Raw genomic sequence first — 21,430 nt, forward strand, 5'->3', positions numbered from 1 at the left:
AATATTGTATCTCATCAATTCAGCACTTTTTTCATGAATCACAAAATATATCTTGATCCCCGTAGGTCCTGGATTTTATGTGTGGTCGTTAATGTAATCCAAAATGTATAATTAATCAAACCGGTCTTGTGTAATTCAATAAAAACCAATTAAATCTATATTCTGTGTTTTTAATTAATCTACCGTAAATATGTTTAATTATAGGGTGTACAGACAAAATACTGAACGGCCCTGCTTGCCGCTTACAATTATATTTAATTAGGGGAGGAGACCCTTTTTCTTTTTGTTAATTTAAAATTGATGTCAGTCTATGGAAATCATTGAACCGACGTACACACACACACAGACATAATGAATACAATTTGGATTCAGGGCACATCCGACATGCCGTCGTCCCAGTTTGATCCGGATCAGTCCATTATTGTAGAATAACTTAGTAAAGAAAATAAAATAAAAATGTTATCATCGCCACAACGTGCACATATGCGCAACTGAGGGCGTGCACCGGTCACATGATAGCACTGCAGTCTAGGGATTGGTCAACGATCGGGACTTCACCAAGATGGCGGCACGTGCGGATGTAATTGACCTCAGAACTTCATGGATGCCATGGGGCAGACCTCGGGGCACTTCCAACATGACGTTGTCCATGTTTGATCCAGTTCAGTTCATTATTCTGGAAGAAGTTTGTGATCAGCAATCGCAACCCCACCAAGCACTGCAGTCTAGTGATGAGTCAACAATCGAAACTTCACCAAGGTAATGCCACGCACAGATATCGCGATGGTTGCGATTGGACTTTCACTACAGAAATATAAGATACGAACTCTTAACCATACCAAATTACTATGTGACGGGTATTATGTTATTATTATTACTAACCTTTATGTTTTAAGAAAAAATAAGTTAAAGTAATACCAAAAGAAAATTGGATTAAACAAAGAACAGCATATTAAACATAAATAAATATGCTTCTAAGGGCAATTGACACGAACCAGAGTAAGCTCTACAACATAAAAACCCAATGACAATTGTCAGAATTTATAGACATTCCAGAGCTATTAATGTATACAATCTTTCTGAATTATAATTACTGGTAAAAAATAACCATAAACAATTACATTACATACGCTGTATATATTGTGTATGTGCATTCCTTTTGAGTTTTCGGGGTTCCATTCAAAGGCAGCGAAGAAACCATGGGCAGAATGTGCTGCTTCAGAGGTCAGCCGCTCTTTACAAACAAAAAAAAAAAAAAAAGGACATACTTTTCTGAAACCTCTGGACAAAACTCCAAAGCAAGGACTGCAAAAATCTCAGAAAGACGAATACAGAAGTTGCTGCAAAATCTCTGACAACATTTCATAGAGATGAGAGTTCCGTAAAACATACCCGTTGGTACTCCACACATCTCAGCGTTAAGAGGCTCATTTCATCGGGGTGACGCACGGCGTGGGGACTCCAGCAACAAGCAGCGTGCGGCCGTTGGTTTTGCAGCTGCACTCAAGGGCAAGACCCAAAATGTCTTGACATGGACAGCAAGGGACCTGGGTGGTGTTTTGATGGAAGGAACTCGCCTTTACGGGGGCCATGAAAACATCTGTCAGAATAAAAGACAATGTCCTGGGAGGAGGTTTTGTTGCAATATCAGAATAACCAAGGCAACATACCTTCTGCAATGACTTGTGATGGAATATAATCATGCCTCTTGGTAAAGCCATTCAGAGGTCACAGGTAAATGATGACGCATGCTTATTGTTAAGGCAGCATTCATCATTCATTCATCAGGTGCGAGCAAACCATGTGCAGTTAATGAGCAGGGGTCGTGTTGTGCAGAGCGACTCAACCGGCAGCTTTGCGGAGAGCCGAAGCGCGCCCGCCCGTCGAGCTCGAACAACGTGTCGACCCGCCCCGGACCCCGCCCCGGACCCCGCCTTCACCTGTCTTCTCACCTGCGTCGTGCCTCCGTCGCTCGGGTGGCACGTGAGCGGCGCCAGCCACCAATCGCAGGGCAGGGACGTCCCGTCTCCACGGAAACCCCGCAGCAACGAGAGCGTCCGTGTCGTCAGCCTTCCCCGTGCGCTGTCGGTGCGTGAACTCGAGTACGCGGAGCTCTTATCGGTGAGTGGATCTTGCGATTTTCTTTACGTGATCGTTTTTTGTTTTTTTTCCCCCCATTTGTTGGTCGGGCTGCGTCACATGCCGACCCGTTGGATGTAAACGCCTCCACCCGCAACCGCTTACGTCGCGAGATTCCCTTCCGTCGGTGGGTGGGGGCGCCCAGTTGTTTGGAAGTGGCGGGTCGCGTGTGCTGCCGCTCGGGGGGCGCAGCGTGCTCCCAGAACAGCTCCGAGGCCGGTAACGTAGCGCGCGTGGGAGCGGGAGCGCTGTTCCGTTTTTTTGCCGTTAAACGCGCATCTGTCCCCTCGACCAATCAATCGCTGGTCAACACACTGCAGTTCAGATGGCGGGACTGCACAAGCAGACTGGTGTTTTCAAAAACCCCGTTTGATCGCCATAATATGAATGCAGTCTACTATATATGTATATTTATATATATATATATACTATATGTAATGTAATATATCTAGGTGCAATGGAACAGTGTACCTATACTTCTAAAATGATGGAAAATAAGTGTACAACTGCAGTTCTTCAAAATATTAACTTAACTGAACAAACACATTATATATATATATATATATATATATATATATATATATATATATATATGTATGTATGTATGTATGTATGTATGTATGTATGTATGTATGTATGTATGTATGTATGTATGTATGTATATATATATATATATATATATATATATATATATATATATATATGTATGTATATATATATATATATATATATATATATATATATATATATATATATATATATATATATACTTTTTCTGAATTGCCATAAGCTGCATTTTCGTTTTTAATTATTTTCAGAAATTGATTTTTAGTTGCTTTTATTGCTTTTTCTTAACCCTTAGGCTTACACTTATTATCGGTAGGTGCTCATCAGCGCTCAGCAGTGGGTGTCAGTGTTATTTTCCGGTTTATTTTAATTGTTTATTGTACATTCCCCATTTTTCAATCTTCGACTTGATCCCTAATTTTATCATATATATTGCCAATTTTTCAGGCAATCCTTGGGTTTGTTGCCAAATTTTTTTTTCTTTTCTATTTGTATTCCCATTGAATGATCTATCTGTCGAGCTGTCTGTCTCTACACGCGACTGTCTCTGCTGTAGGTGTTTGGTTCGTTCGCGGCGAGTAGGTTCAAGATCGAATGTCTCGGAAATCGCACCGGCACTGATACCAAGGCGGATGCGCGCAGCGTATTGCGGTTGTTGACAAACGACCCAAAAAAGAAGTGGCACGTTCTTTCAGCGATGGCGGGGACATCCAGGCACGATCGAGAGATGGCCACGCACGCCAAGCGGCAACTGGGTGTCTGCACGGACCCGGTGCAGCGGCTGAGGCTGCAGTGCCTGACGCGAGGCTCCTCCGGCATCAAAGGCCTGAGCAGGTGAGCGCCTCCGGACGTTTGTCCTTTATCCTCACCTCCATCAGTTTAGGGCAGCGTTTCCCCACCCTTCTTCTCTGCCACGGCACACCTTCCACAATGAAATAATCCCGCGGGCGCCCCACTATTCTACAGCGTACTATATTCTTAGACTTCGCAAACAATTTGTTTTAAGTAACTCGGGAGTCGGGAGTCACTCCAGCAAAAAAAATGGGCGAACGGGTCGACTCACAAACGGAAAAGTAGTCCACGTTCAAAGCTTCCGGCATTGTTTATATTAAATGAAGAAATCAAAAAATGAATCCTTTTGACAGAGTTGAGTTGTTCTTGTGACAATGCCATTCACCACTCAGAACCACCACCCCTGTTCACCCTGCGTTACACCAACTGAACTCAGACGAACAAATAGCCGAAAAGTCGAGGGTACAAAATCGAAACGACTCTTTTTTTTACTGAGGGACTCGTCAAGAACCGAATCTCAAAAGAAGAGTCAAACCTTTCTACGCCGCGAATAGTCCTCCCTCCGCGTGAAACGTGTTCTGCCGGAGCTGCTGTTCGGTCTGGAACCGATGAATAAGAGGAATTGTTACAGACTTGCAATTTTGATCTGAACACAAGAGCTAATTTCCATTCTTTATTTTTTTACATTTATAAATAATGAAAAATGCGGTCAACTCTCCAGTCTAACGACCTGAAATGATCACCTTCACATGCGTTTGTTCTAAGTTTATCGGAAAAATAAATCTGCCAATATTAACCTGTTGTCAGCCAATGGAAGGCAAATATTTGTATGTTTTTAGATGTATAAATAATTTCACAAATCTTATGTAACTGGTTATTTAATAATTTTTAATGATAACAATAATAATAATAATAATAATAATAATAATACTACTACTACTACTACTACTACTACTACTACTACTACTACTACTAATAATAATAATAATAATAATAATAATAATAATAATAATTATTATTATTATTATTATGTTCATTATTCATACCATGCAGTTCATATATATATATATATATGTGTATGTATGTATGTATATATATATATGTGTATGTATGTATGTATATATATATGTATGTATATGTTTACTTCACTTTTTTGTCTACTTTCTTCTATTATTATTGCTGTTCTCCATTTTGCACTGTTCAGCTTTTTTTTTTTTTTTTTCTGCACAGTTATTTGGATTGAGTTGTCAGAAAGAGATAACCAAAAATTTACCAATGCTCATCAGAACCTTCAAAATAATGGACGATAACCAAAATCGCAGCCTGGATATGAGGGAGTTTCTGAAGGGCTTGAACGACTACGGGGTCCTGATGGAGAAGGACGAGGCCACTGCTCTCTTTCAGCACTTTGACCGTGACGGCAGCGGAATGATTGATTTTGATGAATTTCTCATCACCCTCAGGGTAAATATCTGTGCATGTGTGTAGATTTTACACTGTGTGTATATATATATATATATTTAGATATACACTCACCGGCCACTTTATTAGGTACTCCTTGCTAGTACCGGGTTGGACCCCCTTTTGCCTTCAGAACTGCCTTAATTCTCTTCTTTCCACATGTTGTGCATTCAGAGATGGCATTCTGCATACCTTGGTTGTTTGAGTTACTGTTGCCTTTCCATCCTCTCGAACCAGTCTGCCCATTCTCCTCTGACCTCTGACATCAACAAGGCGTTTTCGTCCACACAACTTTATTTTGTGTCGCTCACTGGATATTTTTTCTTTTTCGGACCATCCTCTGTAAACCCTAGAGACGGTTGTGCGTGAAAATCTCAGTAGGTCAGCGGTTTCTGAAATACTCAGACCAGCCCGTCTGGCACCAACAACCATGCCACGTTCAAAGTCACTTCAATCCCCTTTCTTCCTCATTCTGATGCTCGGTATGAACTTCAGCAAGTCATCCTCACCATGTCTACATGCCTAAATGCAATGAGTTGCTGCCATGTGATTGGCTGATTAGCTATTTGTGTTAACAAGCAATTGAACAGGTGTACCTAATAAAGTGGCCGGGGAGTGTATATATACATATATTAGGCGGTATTAGGGATTTCAAACTTATCGCGTCTTCAATCAATCAACACAATCGATCAATACAATCACAAACGTTACAATGTGAAAGGCTTCGTTTAATATCTCAGTGGTTCCCAAGCTGGGTCAGCGGCGCCCCTAGGGGTCCCCCTAGGAATTGCAAGGGGCTCCGCTTTCTATTTTGTTGTTTTCCATACTTTAAAGTCCCTGTAAAGTGAATCCAGTGATTTGTTTCTAAATACATTATACATGTTAGAAAGTAATTGCTGAAAACATGGGGAGAGACTGTGAGCGATGAGCAGTTAAACTAGGTTGACCACCTTTTGAATCCCCCACGTTCTGCACTCTGTTGGTGGTGGTGGTGGTGGTGGGGGGGGGGGGCGGGGGCGGGGTCTGAGAGAGCATCCCTGTTATGCACGGTGCTTATTTTGTGTCGTTCAATAAAGAAACAGAGAGGAACCGGCACGGGGACGCACAGGGGATCGCGCCGAACCTGCACACGCACACACACACACACACACACACACACACACACACACACACACACACACACACACACACACACACACCCTGAGAGCACACAATTCACAGCGGGCGAGTGGGCGTGTTGATGACGAGGCCCACTTCTCCGGTGGGATCTTCGCGCACGTTCCTTTCTGCTTACCTTTATACAGTATACTGTATAATATATTGTGGTGAGGGGATGGTGTGGTGAGCAGCCACACCTGACCCGGGTTCTAGGTGATTGGGATCAGGGTGGCTGCATACCTGTTGCTCATTGGTTGGTCAAATGAGCAACAGGTTAAAACCCCCATCCTCACACACACTCAGGATAGGAGCATGTGTCATGACATGTTCTATCTGCTCGTGGGCTCATTCCAGCTGGCCCACTCTCTACAATAAACTGGTATTAACAACCCCTGTCTTCTGAGTCTCTGTGCCGGAGGGCCCTGAACATACCACCTGGGTGGCGTGTGGTGGCGAAACTGCCACATAAGTATATGTTAGCGCTGAAAACAAGTATAGTATAATTATGATTTTAATTGTACTGAAAACCGAGACAATTAGGTTGTGAATGTTTTCAACCGGGACATTTTAGTGTTTGACAGATATCTGTAGGGACACAGCTCAATTCCAGGAAAGTCAAACCGGGAAGTCTGGTCACCGTAAGTTATACCGTTAACCTGTTTCTCACCATTTTTGTGGTCCGGATTTTTTAAATCATAATCATGACTCGCTGACATAGAGTGGTCATTCCCGGCATGGCCTCTCCCCCCAACACTATGTAACAAGAGTCAGCGGTAAAATAAGCTCAGCTCATATCCCGGAGTTTCAGATAAAACTGTTTTGGAAATAACCAACTGGAGTAAAAGGCGTCTTCAGGGAGACCCTGAACTCACGCCTGTAACAAAAAATAACCGTCCTGTTGGTTTGACCGCACAGGGTTTGGTTACGTTAGCATTAGCTGCATGCTAGCAGGCCGCAGCACCTTGACCTGGCCTGTAGAGGAGCTAGCAGAGGGCACTAGAGAGCGGGGAGTCCCGCAGCCAGACAGCGGCGCTTTGAGGTGAGAAGCTAGAGACACAGGTCTGGGTTCAGCAGAACATTTAAACATGGAAGTTTCTCCAGTGTAAATGTTTAACTGGATTTACGCGATTGGGCGTGGTTTCAGCATTTTCAGCGGACACACCCCCAGGATCTCGGAGCAGAGGGAACTGGCTTTTTTTTTTCTTCATAATTTTTAAACCTCATTTTATACACTTGCCGATTTTTTTAATCATTCAAATTTGGCTGGGTGGTTAATAACACATTTTTCTGTGGTGCGACAAACTCAGAACACAATTTTGTTTTGCTTTACAGGGACTTTAATCAAGTATTTTGTGGAAGCAGGCTTGTTTGTTTGCAAGGAACGATGGGGCTTGTTTATGGTGCAAATGCCAATAAATACATTTTGATGAAGATTATTTGGTGTTTCTGCTCTCCATATTCAAATTATAGTGCGACCATATACTGTAACTTAATGCTCTGCTTAAAATGCACTCAAATTTGTCGTGCATTTCAAAATTGCACAAATCACATGAGATTAATCATGATTCATTGTTTTTAATTGTCAAAGCCCTAATATATATTAAAAAAAAATATATATATATATATATAGTTATTTCCTTTTAATAAGGTAATGTTATAAACAACATTCTGTTGAAAAAGTCCTCTGATTAATCATATATAACCACAGCCACCGATGTCCAATGCACGGAAAGAGGTCATCATGCAAGCGTACCGCAAACTGGATAAGAACTCCGATGGGATGATCACGATCGACGACCTGAGGGGCGTTTACAGTGCCAAGCACCACCCCAAATATCAGAACGGAGAGTGGACAGAGGATCAAGTATTTCGCAAATTCTTGGACAGCTTCGACTCGCCTTACGACAAAGATGGAAAGGTAATATTATTGTCTATATTACATCATGCCTGTATGATAATGATGCCATCAATTTGTGTTGTGGAACGTCCCATCGAGACTAAATTCCAATCTTTTGTCTTTTCTGGAGTTCCTGAAAAAACAGCATTAAAATGTGACGTTATGTGGTTTTGTATTTTATTTGTTCACTATTTTATTTTCCGAATGCAATAGGTGACCCAGGAGGAATTTCAAAATTATTATGCGGGCGTGAGCGCCTCCATTGATAGCGATGTCTACTTTATTGTCATGATGAGAAATGCCTGGAAACTTTGACTCACGTCTCCCGGTCTCGTTCTGGTAAAGAAATTCTCCCTGGAGACCTTTGACTACGATCTTGTCCGAATCAGAAAATACTTTTCCTGGTGTTTCCTTGGTTTTTCTACAAATTCCTCACTCGGAAAACTACAATGTACTGTATATTGTATGGTTTGTAAACAGGTTGTTTACTTATTAAATGTATTAAATATAAAGATTTTTTATTTTCGTTTATTTTATTAAACATGAAGAAACCATGACATTATATACTGATGTACTGATTTGAAACTGTAGAATCTTGAATCTACATAGAACCATACAAAATACAAAAAAAAAATGGAGGCAATCAAAAAGGTTTGGTGGTGGAGCTCAAGAGAAAATCAAAAGGTTTTCCTATCTATTCAATTTCTAATTATGCATTTCTCAAATGTATTCATATATTATAATAAATAGTCCACTATGTTGTTTATTGGAGAAAAAAAAATGACCTCACAACATAATATCAACATTTTTTTTATTTTATCAAATTTGATTACATTTGATCAAATTGGATTACATTTTATTACACTTGATAATTTTTTTATGAAATTGATCACATTTTATCAAATGATGAAATGGAATTAAATAATTTTAAATCTAAAAAAAGTTTTTTTTTTTTTTTATTACTTTTCTTCCACTTTTCTAACCGAGGCCTTCGTCTCTTGTGCCGTCGTCGTTCCTCGTTTCTCTTTCCTCTCATTCGCAGGTCACCAAAGAGGAGTTTCTCAACTATTACTTTGGAGTCAGCGCCTCCATTGACAGCGACGTCTACTTTATTCTGATGATGAGAAATGCCTGGAAGTTATGACTTTAAACGAGACAGTAGCTCAGCCGCGGAATGTGCAGACTCGTGCTGGTAAAAAAATTTATTTCGACTTTTTTTTTTAAACGACAATTTCGATTCTGCTTCACTGCTGCACGGATTATCTTTTACTAAGTAAATTTGTTTTTTATGTGGTAGATTGTGTGTGTGTGTGTGTGTGTGTGTGTGTGTGTGCGTGTGTGTGTGTGTGTGTGTGTGAGTGTGAGTGTCTGGAAATGAATGTTAAGAATGTATTTTCTTTTAATATATATGTCATTTGTCGTCCTTATATCGTCATTGTGGGATAGTTGTGATGTTGTGACTCTCGTTACAGGAATGATTTTTGCAAAGATTACAGAAATATAGGAATAATGCTATCTAAAGGAGTACACAAAAAAACATAACGTAAAAAAAACATGTGACAACTGCAGGCGATTACTAGAATAGTAGTATATACAGAGGCATGTGCGTAGCGTGTTGTTGATGAGCTGTTATCGTGTCGTTAGCGTGCGAATTGCATTCCTTTAGCATGTTGTTACCGTGCGAATAGACCGTGGTCAGCATGTTGTTAGTATGCAGTGTGTTAGTTCCACTTGTTTTGAATGAAAAAAGTTAATAAATAAACATAGACATTTAAACAATAACCTGAAATTGTCATGTACCCAGCATTGAATACTATTTAGAGAAAGAGAAAAGCATTCTTTCAGTATACGTAGAAAGATCCTTCCAGCCGGCCTAACTCAATGATATTAACAAAAGAGGTGTAGTAACATAAAAGTAGAGAATGACTGTGAGTACCTCACATTTTAAGCTATGCTTGACAATCTAGTCAAATGAAGAGACGTGTCTACATGTTCTATCTCCCTGCCAGTCTTTCTCTTCATCTTTTCTCACTTGATGTGATAGAAGCGGGACATGGTGACGTAGGCCTCATCCGGCTGTGTGGATCTGTACATCTCAGGCTCATTATTCCCATTATTCCCGCAGCTGTCTTCCAGCCGAGGTGTATTCAGTCCGCCGCCAGGTTGCAGCCCGTCTGAAACAGACGGACATCTCCTCCGCTCTCCTCCTCCTACTTCCACCTCCTCCTCCTCTTCCTCCTCCTCCTCCTCTTCTTCCTCCTCCTCCTCCTCCTCCTCCTCCTCCTCCTCCTCCTCTTCTTCCTCCTCCTCCTCCTCCTCCTCCTCCTCCTCTTCTTCTGTGGAGCTCACACTCATCAGTGCGGTCACCTGCGTACAAGTGCTGGTGCCGTTGCTCCCGTTGGTGTCCGTCGCCTCCCCCTCTGCCGAGACCTCAGTGGGGCAGCCGCCCTTCAAGGGTGTCGCGTCCGCGCCCCAGGACTCCTCGATGTACTCCACTGGGTAGATGTTAAGGTCCCTGAATACCTCAGGGTCGAACCTCACAGAAAGAACCTTGCGGTGTCAAAGTAGCAAAACGTATAGTCAGGATTCCGTCGCCAAAGCACAGCCATTCCGCCTCCATGGTGAGATTATCTACCACTCCACTACCATCCACTACCCACCACTACCCTCCACTACTTTCCACTACCCTCCACTACCCACCACTACCCTCTACTAACAATTACCATCCACCACTATCCTCCACTACCTTCCACTACCCTTTACTATCCACCACTATCCACCACTACCCACCCCTACCACTACCACTACCCACCATTACCAACCACTACTAATCACTACGCACCACTATCCTCCACTATCCACCACTACCTCCCACTATCCTCCACTATCCACCACTACCTCCCACTATCCTCCAATACCCTCCACTATCCTGCACTTCACCAGTACCCTCCACTACCCTCCACGGCCCTCCACTACCCTCCACTATCCACCACTATCCACCACTATCCTCCACTACCTTCCACTACCTTCCACTATCCACCACTATCCTCCACTATCCTCCACTATCCTCCACTACCTCCCACTACCCTCCACTACCCTCCAATATCCACCACTACCCTCCACTATCCTCCACTATCCACCACTTTCCTCCACTACTTTCCACTACCCCCCACTATCCACCACTGCCCACAACTATCCTCCACTACCCACCACTAACCACCAGCATCCACCACTATCCTCCACTACCTTCCACTACTTTCCACTATCCACCACTATCCACCACTATCCACCGCTATCCACCACTATCCACCACATCCCTCCACAACCCACTACTACCCACCATTACCCTCCACTATCCTCCACTACCCACCACTACCCACCACTCCCCTCCACTACCCTCCACTATCCTCCACTATCCACCACTACCTCCCACTATCCTCCACTACCCTCCACTATCCACCACTTTCCACCACTACCCTCAAGTATTCTCCACTATCCTCCACTACCTTCCACTACCCTCCACTACCCTTCACTACCCACCACTATCACCACTACCCTCAAGTGTTCTCCACTCTCCACCACTATCCACCAGTACCCTCCACTACCCTCCACTACTCTCCACTATCCACCATTACCCTCCACTACCTTCCACTACTCTCCACTATCCACCATTACCCTCCACTACCTTCCACTACCGTCCAGTATCCATCATTATCCACCACTGTCTACCACTATCCACCACTACCCTCCAATATCCTCCACTATCCACCACCATCCACCACTATCCACCACTATCCTCCACTACCTTCCACTATCCACCACTATCCACCACTACCCTCCACTACCCACCACTACCCACCACTACCCACCACTACCCTCCACTACCCTCCACTATCCTCCACTATCCACCACTTTCCACCACTACCCTCAAGTATTCTCCACTCTCCACCACTACCCTCCACTACCCTCCATTATCCTCCACTACCCATCACTACCCTCCACTATCCACCACTACCCTCCACTACCTTCCACTGCCTTACACTATCCGCCACTATCCACCACTATCGACCACTACCCTCCAGTATCCTCCAGAACCCTCCACTACCCACCACTACCCACCACTACCCTCTGCTATCCTCAACTATCCAGCACTACCTCCCACTATTCTCCAATACCCTCCCGTATCCTCCACTACCCACCACTACCCTCCACTACCCTCCACTATCCACCACTTTCCACCACTACCCTCAAGTATTCTCCACACTCCACCACTACCCTCCACTACCCTCCACTACCTTCCACTACCTTCCACTATCCACCACTATCCACCACTACCCTCCACTTCCCACCACTACCCTCCGCTATCCTCCACTATCAACCACTATCCTCCACTACCCACCACTACCCACCATTACCCACCATTACCCTCCACTATCCTCCACTACCCACCACTACCCACCACTACCCTCCACTACCCTCCACTATCCTCAACTATCCACCACTACCTCCCACTTTTCTCCACTACCCTCCACTATCCTCCACTACCCACCACTACCCACCACTACCCACCACTACCCTCCACTCTCCTCCACTACCCACCACTACCCACCACTACCCTCTGCTATCCTCAACTATCCACCACTACCTCCCACTATTCTCCAATACCCTCCCCTATCCTCCACTACTCACCACTACCCTCCACTACCCTCCACTATCCACCACTTTCCACCACTACCCTCAAGTATTCTCCACACTCCACCACTACCCCCCACTACCCTCCACTACCTTCCACTACCTTCCACTATCCACCACTATCCACCACTACCCTCCACTTCCCACCACTACCCTCCACTACCCTCCACTATCTTCCACTATCCTCCACTATCAACCACTATCCTCCACTACCCACCACTACCCACCACTACCCTCCACTATCCTCAACTATCCACCACTACCTCCCACCTTTCTCCACTACCCTCCACTATCCTCCACTACCCACCACTACCCACCACTACCCACCACTACCCTCCACTATCCTCCACTACCCACCACTACCCTCCACTACCCTCCACTATCCTCCACTACCCACCACTACCCACCACTACCCTCTGCTATCCTCAACTATCCACCACTACCTCCCACTATTCTCCAATACCCTCCCCTATCCTCCACTACCCACCACTACCCTCCACTACCCTCCACTATCCACCACTTTCCACCACTACCCTCAAGTGTTCTCCACACTCCACCACTACCCTCCACTACCCTCCACTTCCCACCACTACCCTCCACTACCCTCCACTATCTTCAACTATCCTCCACTATCAACCACTATCCTCCACTACCCACCACTACCCACCACTACCCACCACTACCCACCACTACCCTCCACTATCCTCCACTACCCAACACTACCCACCACTACCCACCACTACCCTCCACTACCCTCCACTATCCTCAACTATCCACCACTACCTCCCACTTTTCTCCACTACCCTCCACTACCCTCCACTTCCCACCACTACCCTCCACTACCCTCCACTATCTTCAACTATCCTCCACTATCAACCACTATCCTCCACTACCCACCACTACCCACCACTACCCACCACTACCCACCACTACCCACCACTACCCTCCACTATCCTCCACTACCCAACACTACCCACCACTACCCACCACTACCCTCCACTATCCTCAACTATCCACCACTACCTCCCACTTTTCTCCACTACCCTCCACTACCCTCCACTACCCACCACTACCCACCACTACCCTCCACTACCCTCCACTACCCTCCACTACCCTCCACTACCCACCACTACCCACCACTATCCTCCACTACCCACCACTATCCTCAACTATCCTCAACTATCCACCACTACCTCCCACTGTTCTCCACTACCCTCCACTACCCACCACTACCCACCACTACCCTCCACTACCCACCACCACCCTCCACTACCCTCCACTACCTCCCACTATCTTCTACTATCCTCTACTATCCTCCACTATCCTCCACTACCCACCACTACACGCCACTTGGTGGCACGGTGGCAAAGTGCAAGAAGGTCCGGGGTTCAATTCCCGCCTGGGCCGCTGTTGGCACCGTGCTCTGGCGGGTTATCTGCCAAATTGGAGCCTTTCTGTGTGGAGTTTGCATGTTCTCCCTGTGCTCACATGGGGTTTCCTCCATCTACCATCAGTAAGATACCTTCCACTACCCTCCACTATCTCCCACTATCCTCCACTATCCTCCACTACCCACCACTACCTTCCACTACCTTCCACTATCCACCAGTATCCACCAGTATCCACCACTATCCACCAGTATCCTCCACTACCCTCCACTACCCTTCACTATCCTCCACTATCAACCACTATCCTCCTCTACCCTCCACTACTCTCCACTACTCTCCACTATCCACCACTATCTACCACTACCCTCCACTACCCTCCACTACCCTCCACCACTCTCCACTCTAATAAAGCATTCTAATAAAGGGGTAGGCGAGCGAGTGAATCCTCATCTCACAAACTGAAAATAATGACTAAGGACTAAATTAAGGTCCGAACCAAGAGGCGTAGTGGTTGAAAAATTCATTCATAATTTCATTTTTACTAGTTGTAAAGCTACCACTCGGTGTTGTAGGTACATTCAAATGTCTTACCATCATCGGTTTGCATTTATGAACCAGAGTATCTTTGGGATCCGGGATAGTTGGCCACATACAAGTGTGTATCCTGTCAAAAGTCAAATGACACAGAGTTTCAAAATATGAACCGCCTCCAAATTGCCCTGTGATGGGCAGGGGGGGATAAAAGGAGAGATGGCCTACTTTTTTCTCCTGAAGAAAACAGCGGCCAAAGCCAGCAGCAACGACATGACGAAACCTCCGATCCAAACTACCAGCTTGCCTTCCCTCTGGGCTTTGGAAGGATGAAACACGACATTCGTGGGAGGGAGAGCTGGAAAACAGCAGGGAGCGAGTAAGTGATCACGATCCTGGGCTTTTCTCCTCCGTGCGGGATCAGACTTACCGACCCGAGTAGAGAAACTGGAAATTTTGCTCCACTCGCTCCAGGTGCCCTGCAAGTACCCGTCCGGAAGCGCTCGCACCTTGACGTGATATTCCACGTTCTTTTTAAGATGCTCGCCCGTGACAACCAAAGTCTCAGATTCTGTTTTTATCGGGGCCTGGAAGAAGGAAAATAACTTGTTATTCTTGCTCGGGAAATAACTTGATGACATTGCCATCGCAACATCGATGAATTAATTCAAAGGAAATTACTCTACCAGTGAGTGGCCTGTACTCCAGATTTGAAATTGAAAGACTTGATTTCCTGGTTTCAGGTAATCTTCTTGGTATGGACTCTGAATATGTATCACTGCCTTGTTGTACAGAGGGTCGAAAGCAGCCTCCCGCACTCGAGGACTGTGCGGTTTAACTGTTGAGCCATAATACATAGTGATCATCAAGAACACACACAGAAAATACATGAATAGTGACCGCACAAAAAAATCGTGCTCCAAACATGAATTCAGAGAAATGGCCATTAGCAATGCGAGACTGGCCAATGATTCGTTCATATGGAATAAATCTTTAAAATGACCTGCGAGTAACTCGGTGAACGCAGCCAGGCAACCAGGAATCTTACTGAGACTCACAGCTCGGAGAAAGGTTATCTGCCCAAATGAGCTCCTTGAGTTTCCATTCAGCGAGTGGGCGAGCGACAGATTCTTCAATACATAGAACTGAAAATAATTACTGAGGGCTAAGTTGATGTGGCAAAAGGCAGCGGGCATGATTCATGTTGAGTATGCCCGGTCAAGATGCGATGTTTTTTTTTAATCGACAATTTCAAGCATTTAACCACATCAACCGAACGAGCAATGAGTTGGAACACCGAACATCTCTTTTTACGGCGTGGCTCGTCAGAAACGGAACCTTAAAAAATAATCCAACTTTTCATCACTAATTTGCATCGACTAGAGTGCTGCTGATTTAACAGACCAACTTGTGCTTTAATACCTGTGTGCAAAGTCTTCTCACTTACTTATTGTGCATTTACGAATGAGAATGACGTGGAGCCTCAAACAGTTATGTATGTGTTGTTATTAACTGAAATGAAAAAAAAAAAAAAAAAAAAAATGAAACAAAACAACTGCCTCATTTAACTACTAAATCTTCGATCTATCGAATGTTGATAGGTCTCCAACGTGAAAATCAAACAATCATCAAGGTGAATACATTTCCTGTCTCGCGACACAGGACAAGCGACAACTAATAATAGGAGGAAACGGGAGGTTCGAAAGGAAGAATTTAAGCGATGTATAACAATAATCATACTATTAATAATAAATTCTAAAATAACTTCTTGAATTGAGGGATGCTATTGACTCTGGAGCTAATACTTGTGATCTTATGCATTATGAGGTGCTCAAACGTTTAAAGGATTGGGTTTTAGAGGAGATGAGCCCGGGTAGCCGTTTTCACATAGATGACGCATGGCGGGCGTCCGCGGAAGTGGATTAAAGACTTCTTAAAAGACAGAGCAATCTAAGTGCTGAGCCATATTCTGCCTACCATCGCTTTTCTTTCAACTCAACCTCAACCAACTCAAAGGATCGTCACTGTTTGCAGACGACAGCGCGCTGTGCAAAAGCCGGACGAAGAAAGTGCTGTATCTAGCGTAGTCGTGCAGTTGCGAGATGCATTGCGTTCAATAGAGCAGTGTTTCCCCGGCCAACTTTTTACAATGAAATAATCCCCAGACACAACAGCACTGTCCTGTTCGCCACTGAGAACACGTCGAACCGGTCTTATCATCGCGGCCGACTTATAGTTAGTGATGGAAGACTCGCCGACGGCAATCTTTTGGATGCCTCGGGAGTTTGGAGACAATCTGGGTGATCCGGGCAGGTGAGCTTGTGAATGTTCCACTCGCAAAACGGAAAATAACTACAGGTCAAATAAAAAATAAAAATAAATGAAAGGCATTTGGAAAATTCATATTGAATGTGACCGATTCAAACTTTGCATTCCACCAAAATGAATGACTTGGAGCAATTTAGGAGTAATTAGTCACCAACACGTATAACGTATATGCTTATTATCGTAGCCTACGGACAGCTCTCACGTGCAGTGTGAGGCGTGCTGGTTCTGATGGACACAGAGCTGCTGTCCTGGCCAGAGCTGATGAATTTATGCTACAGCCTTCTAATTTTGATCTTGCCACACAAGAGCGGTTTCCGTTATTCCTTTTTTTCCGGAAATTCAAGTGGAATTTGAAACGTTTGTAAGTGTGGTAACTTTGCGGTGTTTGTCAATAGATAGAAAGGTTTAAATGTTGACATTTTGGGGTCTTTAGTTTGAAGTCAAACTTCCCACTCTTTGCTTGTCCAATTGCGCTTTTTTTTTTTTTTTTTGCTGCTAGTGGTGATATCTGGTATTTCATAGGCATATTCAAAGGCATCAAAATGACTTAACCTTTGTGTTTACCTATTTTGGTCAGGTCGATTTGTTGGTTTACAACGCCACCTCTCTTCAGTCGAAGTGTTACGTTCAACGCAACCAAAGCATTGAGGATCAGAGACGTGATGTTATTCCCAGCCTCTTCCAAACACACGTTTGTGTTGTTTCTTATGTAACAGAAGCTGTGAACAGAGCAAGTGCAGGTTTTTGTTTCACTTTTTTTGTTTTCCTTTCTCTCTCTCTCTCTCTCTCTCTCTCTGTCGCACGTAATACACTTTGGAAATGCCGTTTAAACATACGCGTCAAGTTGGGATTTTCAGAGGATGTGACTTTACCAAACAGACATTTTCTCTATTTCATCCTCCTCTTCCTCGCTGTCGCCATCTTCATCGGCGTCCATGTCAATGTTGCAGGTTAAACTGTTCCCGAGTTTCCGGCTTAAATGAGAGGTGCAGACGATTCGGGTTTCTGTAAGAGGTGGCGGGTAATTAAATTGTTATTTATTTGTTAGATATACTGTAGATATATAACTCACGTGTGTTCATCAATAAATAAATTAATAAAATGTAAAATTGTGAGCTAATTAACAGCCACTGGGTGGTTTTTAACCGTCACCGCTACCATGTAAATAAATAAATAAAAACAGTATTCAGTGACAATAAAGAAAATTCTCATACGTTTAGTTTACACATCCTTATCACAGCCAGAACTTGAAAAAATTAATTATTGTATGTATATTATTTTTTTTCTTAATAATTTATAAATCAATGTTGTATTATCATATATTTATATTATTTATATTATATTATTATAATTATTATATTATATTATTATGTATAGTATATATGTATATATATATATATGTACTGCTATATATATATAAATCAACCAACAAGGCAATGACTCACCCATATCGCTCTCCATGTCCCCACTTTGAGCCTCGACCAGACCTGGGATGAGCAGCAGGGCGATCCACCGGCTGAACGGCATAGCCTGGGCTCGCGGTCATGCGGAAGAACTCACCTGTTCGATACCCAGGTCTGACTGCTCGACAGTCAGCTGGAGAACACAAGAGGAGGAGGGAGGAGGAGGGAGGAGGAGGAGTGGCAAACGTGAAAGCAAATGAGAGAGTTCATCAGCCGATATAGATCACAGGATGTTCTCTCGCAAAATCTTAAACGGTTACTACCCTTTCATGGGCCAGGTCTGCAATTATAGAGCTTGTTGTTAGTAAGTGAACCTTTCTGCACTTTAACCCTCAATTTAGGTAACCAACACTTCATCCGGGACCTTATATTTGGCCAGAGGCTTGGAATGGAGTTGTTTTTTGCAAGGAGTGCTCCACCCCCGTAAAACAGCAACCACCAAGCAAAGCAAAAAAAAAAACAAAAGATGTAACCAGTAACTTGCAAACCACTTCCTCTCTACTGGATGTTTGTTTGAAAATGAGGCCGGTGTGTTCAGAGTATTTATTAACCATGACATAACCATGACATTCACCGTTTACGTGCGGCTATTCCGACACCTGCACAAATGTTCTGAAATCAAAATATTATTGGTGTTTTGTTTTTTTTCTGCTACAATTCAGACAAAACGGAGCGCCTCAAACATCAACCGAACAGGAGGAAGAACGCCTCACATTTCTTAGTTGGGGGTTGATGTCGGCTGAGGTTAAAGTTGTTTTTCTGTGTGTTTTTTAGTTTTGTTTTTTTTGTATTTTCTGCTACTCCTTTGCTCTCTGATCAACACATTTTGCTTTGTGGCTGTGTAGCTGTGTGTGTGTGTGTGTGTGTGTGTGTGTGGCTGTGTGGCTGTGTGTGTGTGTGTGTGTGTGTGTGTGTGTGTGTGTGTGTGTGTGTGTGTGTGTGTGTGTGTGTGTGTGTTGACCTAGTCCTGCGAAAAACCACCTCGTTCTGTCATTGCTCGGCCATTGAGCTTTTCCCTTTTTACTTTAATTCCCATTTGGAGGAATTGAGCCGTACTTCTGCATCTAAAATTGCATTTTTGTTCAGATATTTTGCAGCGCTACAGGCTCTGCCGCTCCCATCACTTTTCCTCTGCTCTGTATTTGGGGCAGGTTGTTATTTGTTTGTGTAGACCATGCCCTCTGCATTTATTCCAGGCCCAGTTTTCATTTGCCTGCCGATTAGACTTGAGGGAACACGGTATATATATATATATATATATATATATATATATATATTCGAGCTGTCAAACGATGAAAATAAGTTATTGTGACTGTGTGCAACAAATCACATTTTTTTTATTTACTCAAAGTTAACCCTCAAGATAGATTTTTTCTCTTTAAACGGCGGTGAGTGCATTGAGTTATAGCCATGCTATGATTGGATTACTGAAAGGCACAACATAATCGTTATCAAAAGGTATTTAATGGCATTTTTGCCATAAACAAGGCCACCCATCTGTTTACATCCAATGTTATGTCAAAGAATGGAATACAATGAAATACATAACGAAAAAAAAGGTCTACTTTTTTTAATAGTTGAAAAACACCAAAATACAGAGACTAAATATATAGAAATATATAAAATACATAGAGAAATATCTAAAAAATATATAGTTATATATAAAAACAATATATATCAGATATATATATATATGTGTGTGTGTACTGTATATATAGTGTGTGTGTCTGTGTGTGTGTGTATTTTTTATATACACACATGTATATATATAGATACATACAGGTGTGTCCAAAATGTGTTTGTTCAGTTTATATACTGTATATATTATATATAGCTACTGTGTGTACGTTGGCGTTTATAAGAGGAAAAGTATGTATATAGTGTATATACTATATATCTTGATATTCACTGTTTTACAAGGTGGCGAGAACAATAGTAAAAAGAAAAAACGTGGTTCACTAACACACCGTTTGATAAAACAAAATTTCAAGCCTTTCATTTTGAGCAGCCTCTATTAAGATTTAACTAAGTGCTGTGTTTGGGAGAAGTGTTTTTTTTTTATCTTCTCATCACTGGTGGGTGGAAGGGTTGCAGACAGGGGTGAGCACACGTACTTGTTTGGATGGAGGTTGCGGTTTGCTTCTCGTGTTTACATAAGAATTTGGGTTGTTTTTTTTTAATTAAAAAAAAGGAACAACTAAGAGAAGAAAGTCAAATGATGCCCTTTCTAGACCAAAAAAAAAAAGGGTTTCATTTAAGGAATTAATTCAGTTTAATCAGTTCAGCCTCTTTTTCTTTTTTTTTTTTTTACTCGAAGTGTGCGAGATGGGGTTTGTAAAAGAATAAAAGTCTGTGTAAGGAGCTCGTACAGCCCGCCCCGTCAAACCGCACCATTGCATATCTCTGCACTCATCACCAAAAAAATCATCTCCTGTGGTTTGTGCGTCGTCACCGGCTCCCTCCTCTTCCTCTTCACACTTGATGCTGTGGTCTACATTCTCATCCACTCCCTGCTCCGTGAGACGTGGGAAGACGAGTGGTTTGGTTCTTCTTTTCATGGCTCCGACACAATGCGGAGAGGGCGCAGAGCTCAGTTACATTCTAGAAGTTAAGTGAAGGAATTTGGCGTAGGAATTGGTTACATACACACACACACACACACACACACACACACGCAGATGTAATAACAGTGTAAAAACACTTTAACACTGTAATAATGCCGATATATACAGTATATACATATATTTATTGATTTATCTTTTATTTATCTATTTATTAATTTATACACACACACACACACACAGACACACACACACACACACACACACACACACACACACACCACCATGTATACCACCTGTTATCCATCACTTATCCAACCAACTAGTTGCATACCATGGATCAATAATGACACTGTAATAACACGTAAATAACACTTTAATAACAAAGTAATCACATTGTAATAACACTTTAACTATGCCGTAATAACAAAGTAAAAGCATTGTGATAATACT

At 43.1% G+C, this 21,430-nt stretch overlaps 1 protein-coding gene across 1 annotated transcript; it reads left to right on the forward strand.

The window, feature by feature from the left end:
* Positions 1-3,403: 3,403 nt before the first annotated feature.
* Positions 3,404-8,329, forward strand: capslb (calcyphosine-like b; the record flags this gene model as incomplete). The annotated part of the gene is made up of 4 exons (XM_080018400.1): positions 3,404-3,540; positions 4,785-4,962; positions 7,826-8,035; positions 8,228-8,329. The coding sequence occupies 4 exons, from the start codon at positions 3,404-3,406 to the stop codon at positions 8,327-8,329; spliced, it is 627 nt and encodes a 208-aa protein (XP_079874526.1).
* Between the last annotated feature and the right edge of the window lie 13,101 nt (positions 8,330-21,430).

Source organism: Zeus faber, assembly GCF_960531495.2.
Source record: "Zeus faber genome assembly, chromosome: 17".
Taxonomy (NCBI): domain Eukaryota; kingdom Metazoa; phylum Chordata; class Actinopteri; order Zeiformes; family Zeidae; genus Zeus; species Zeus faber.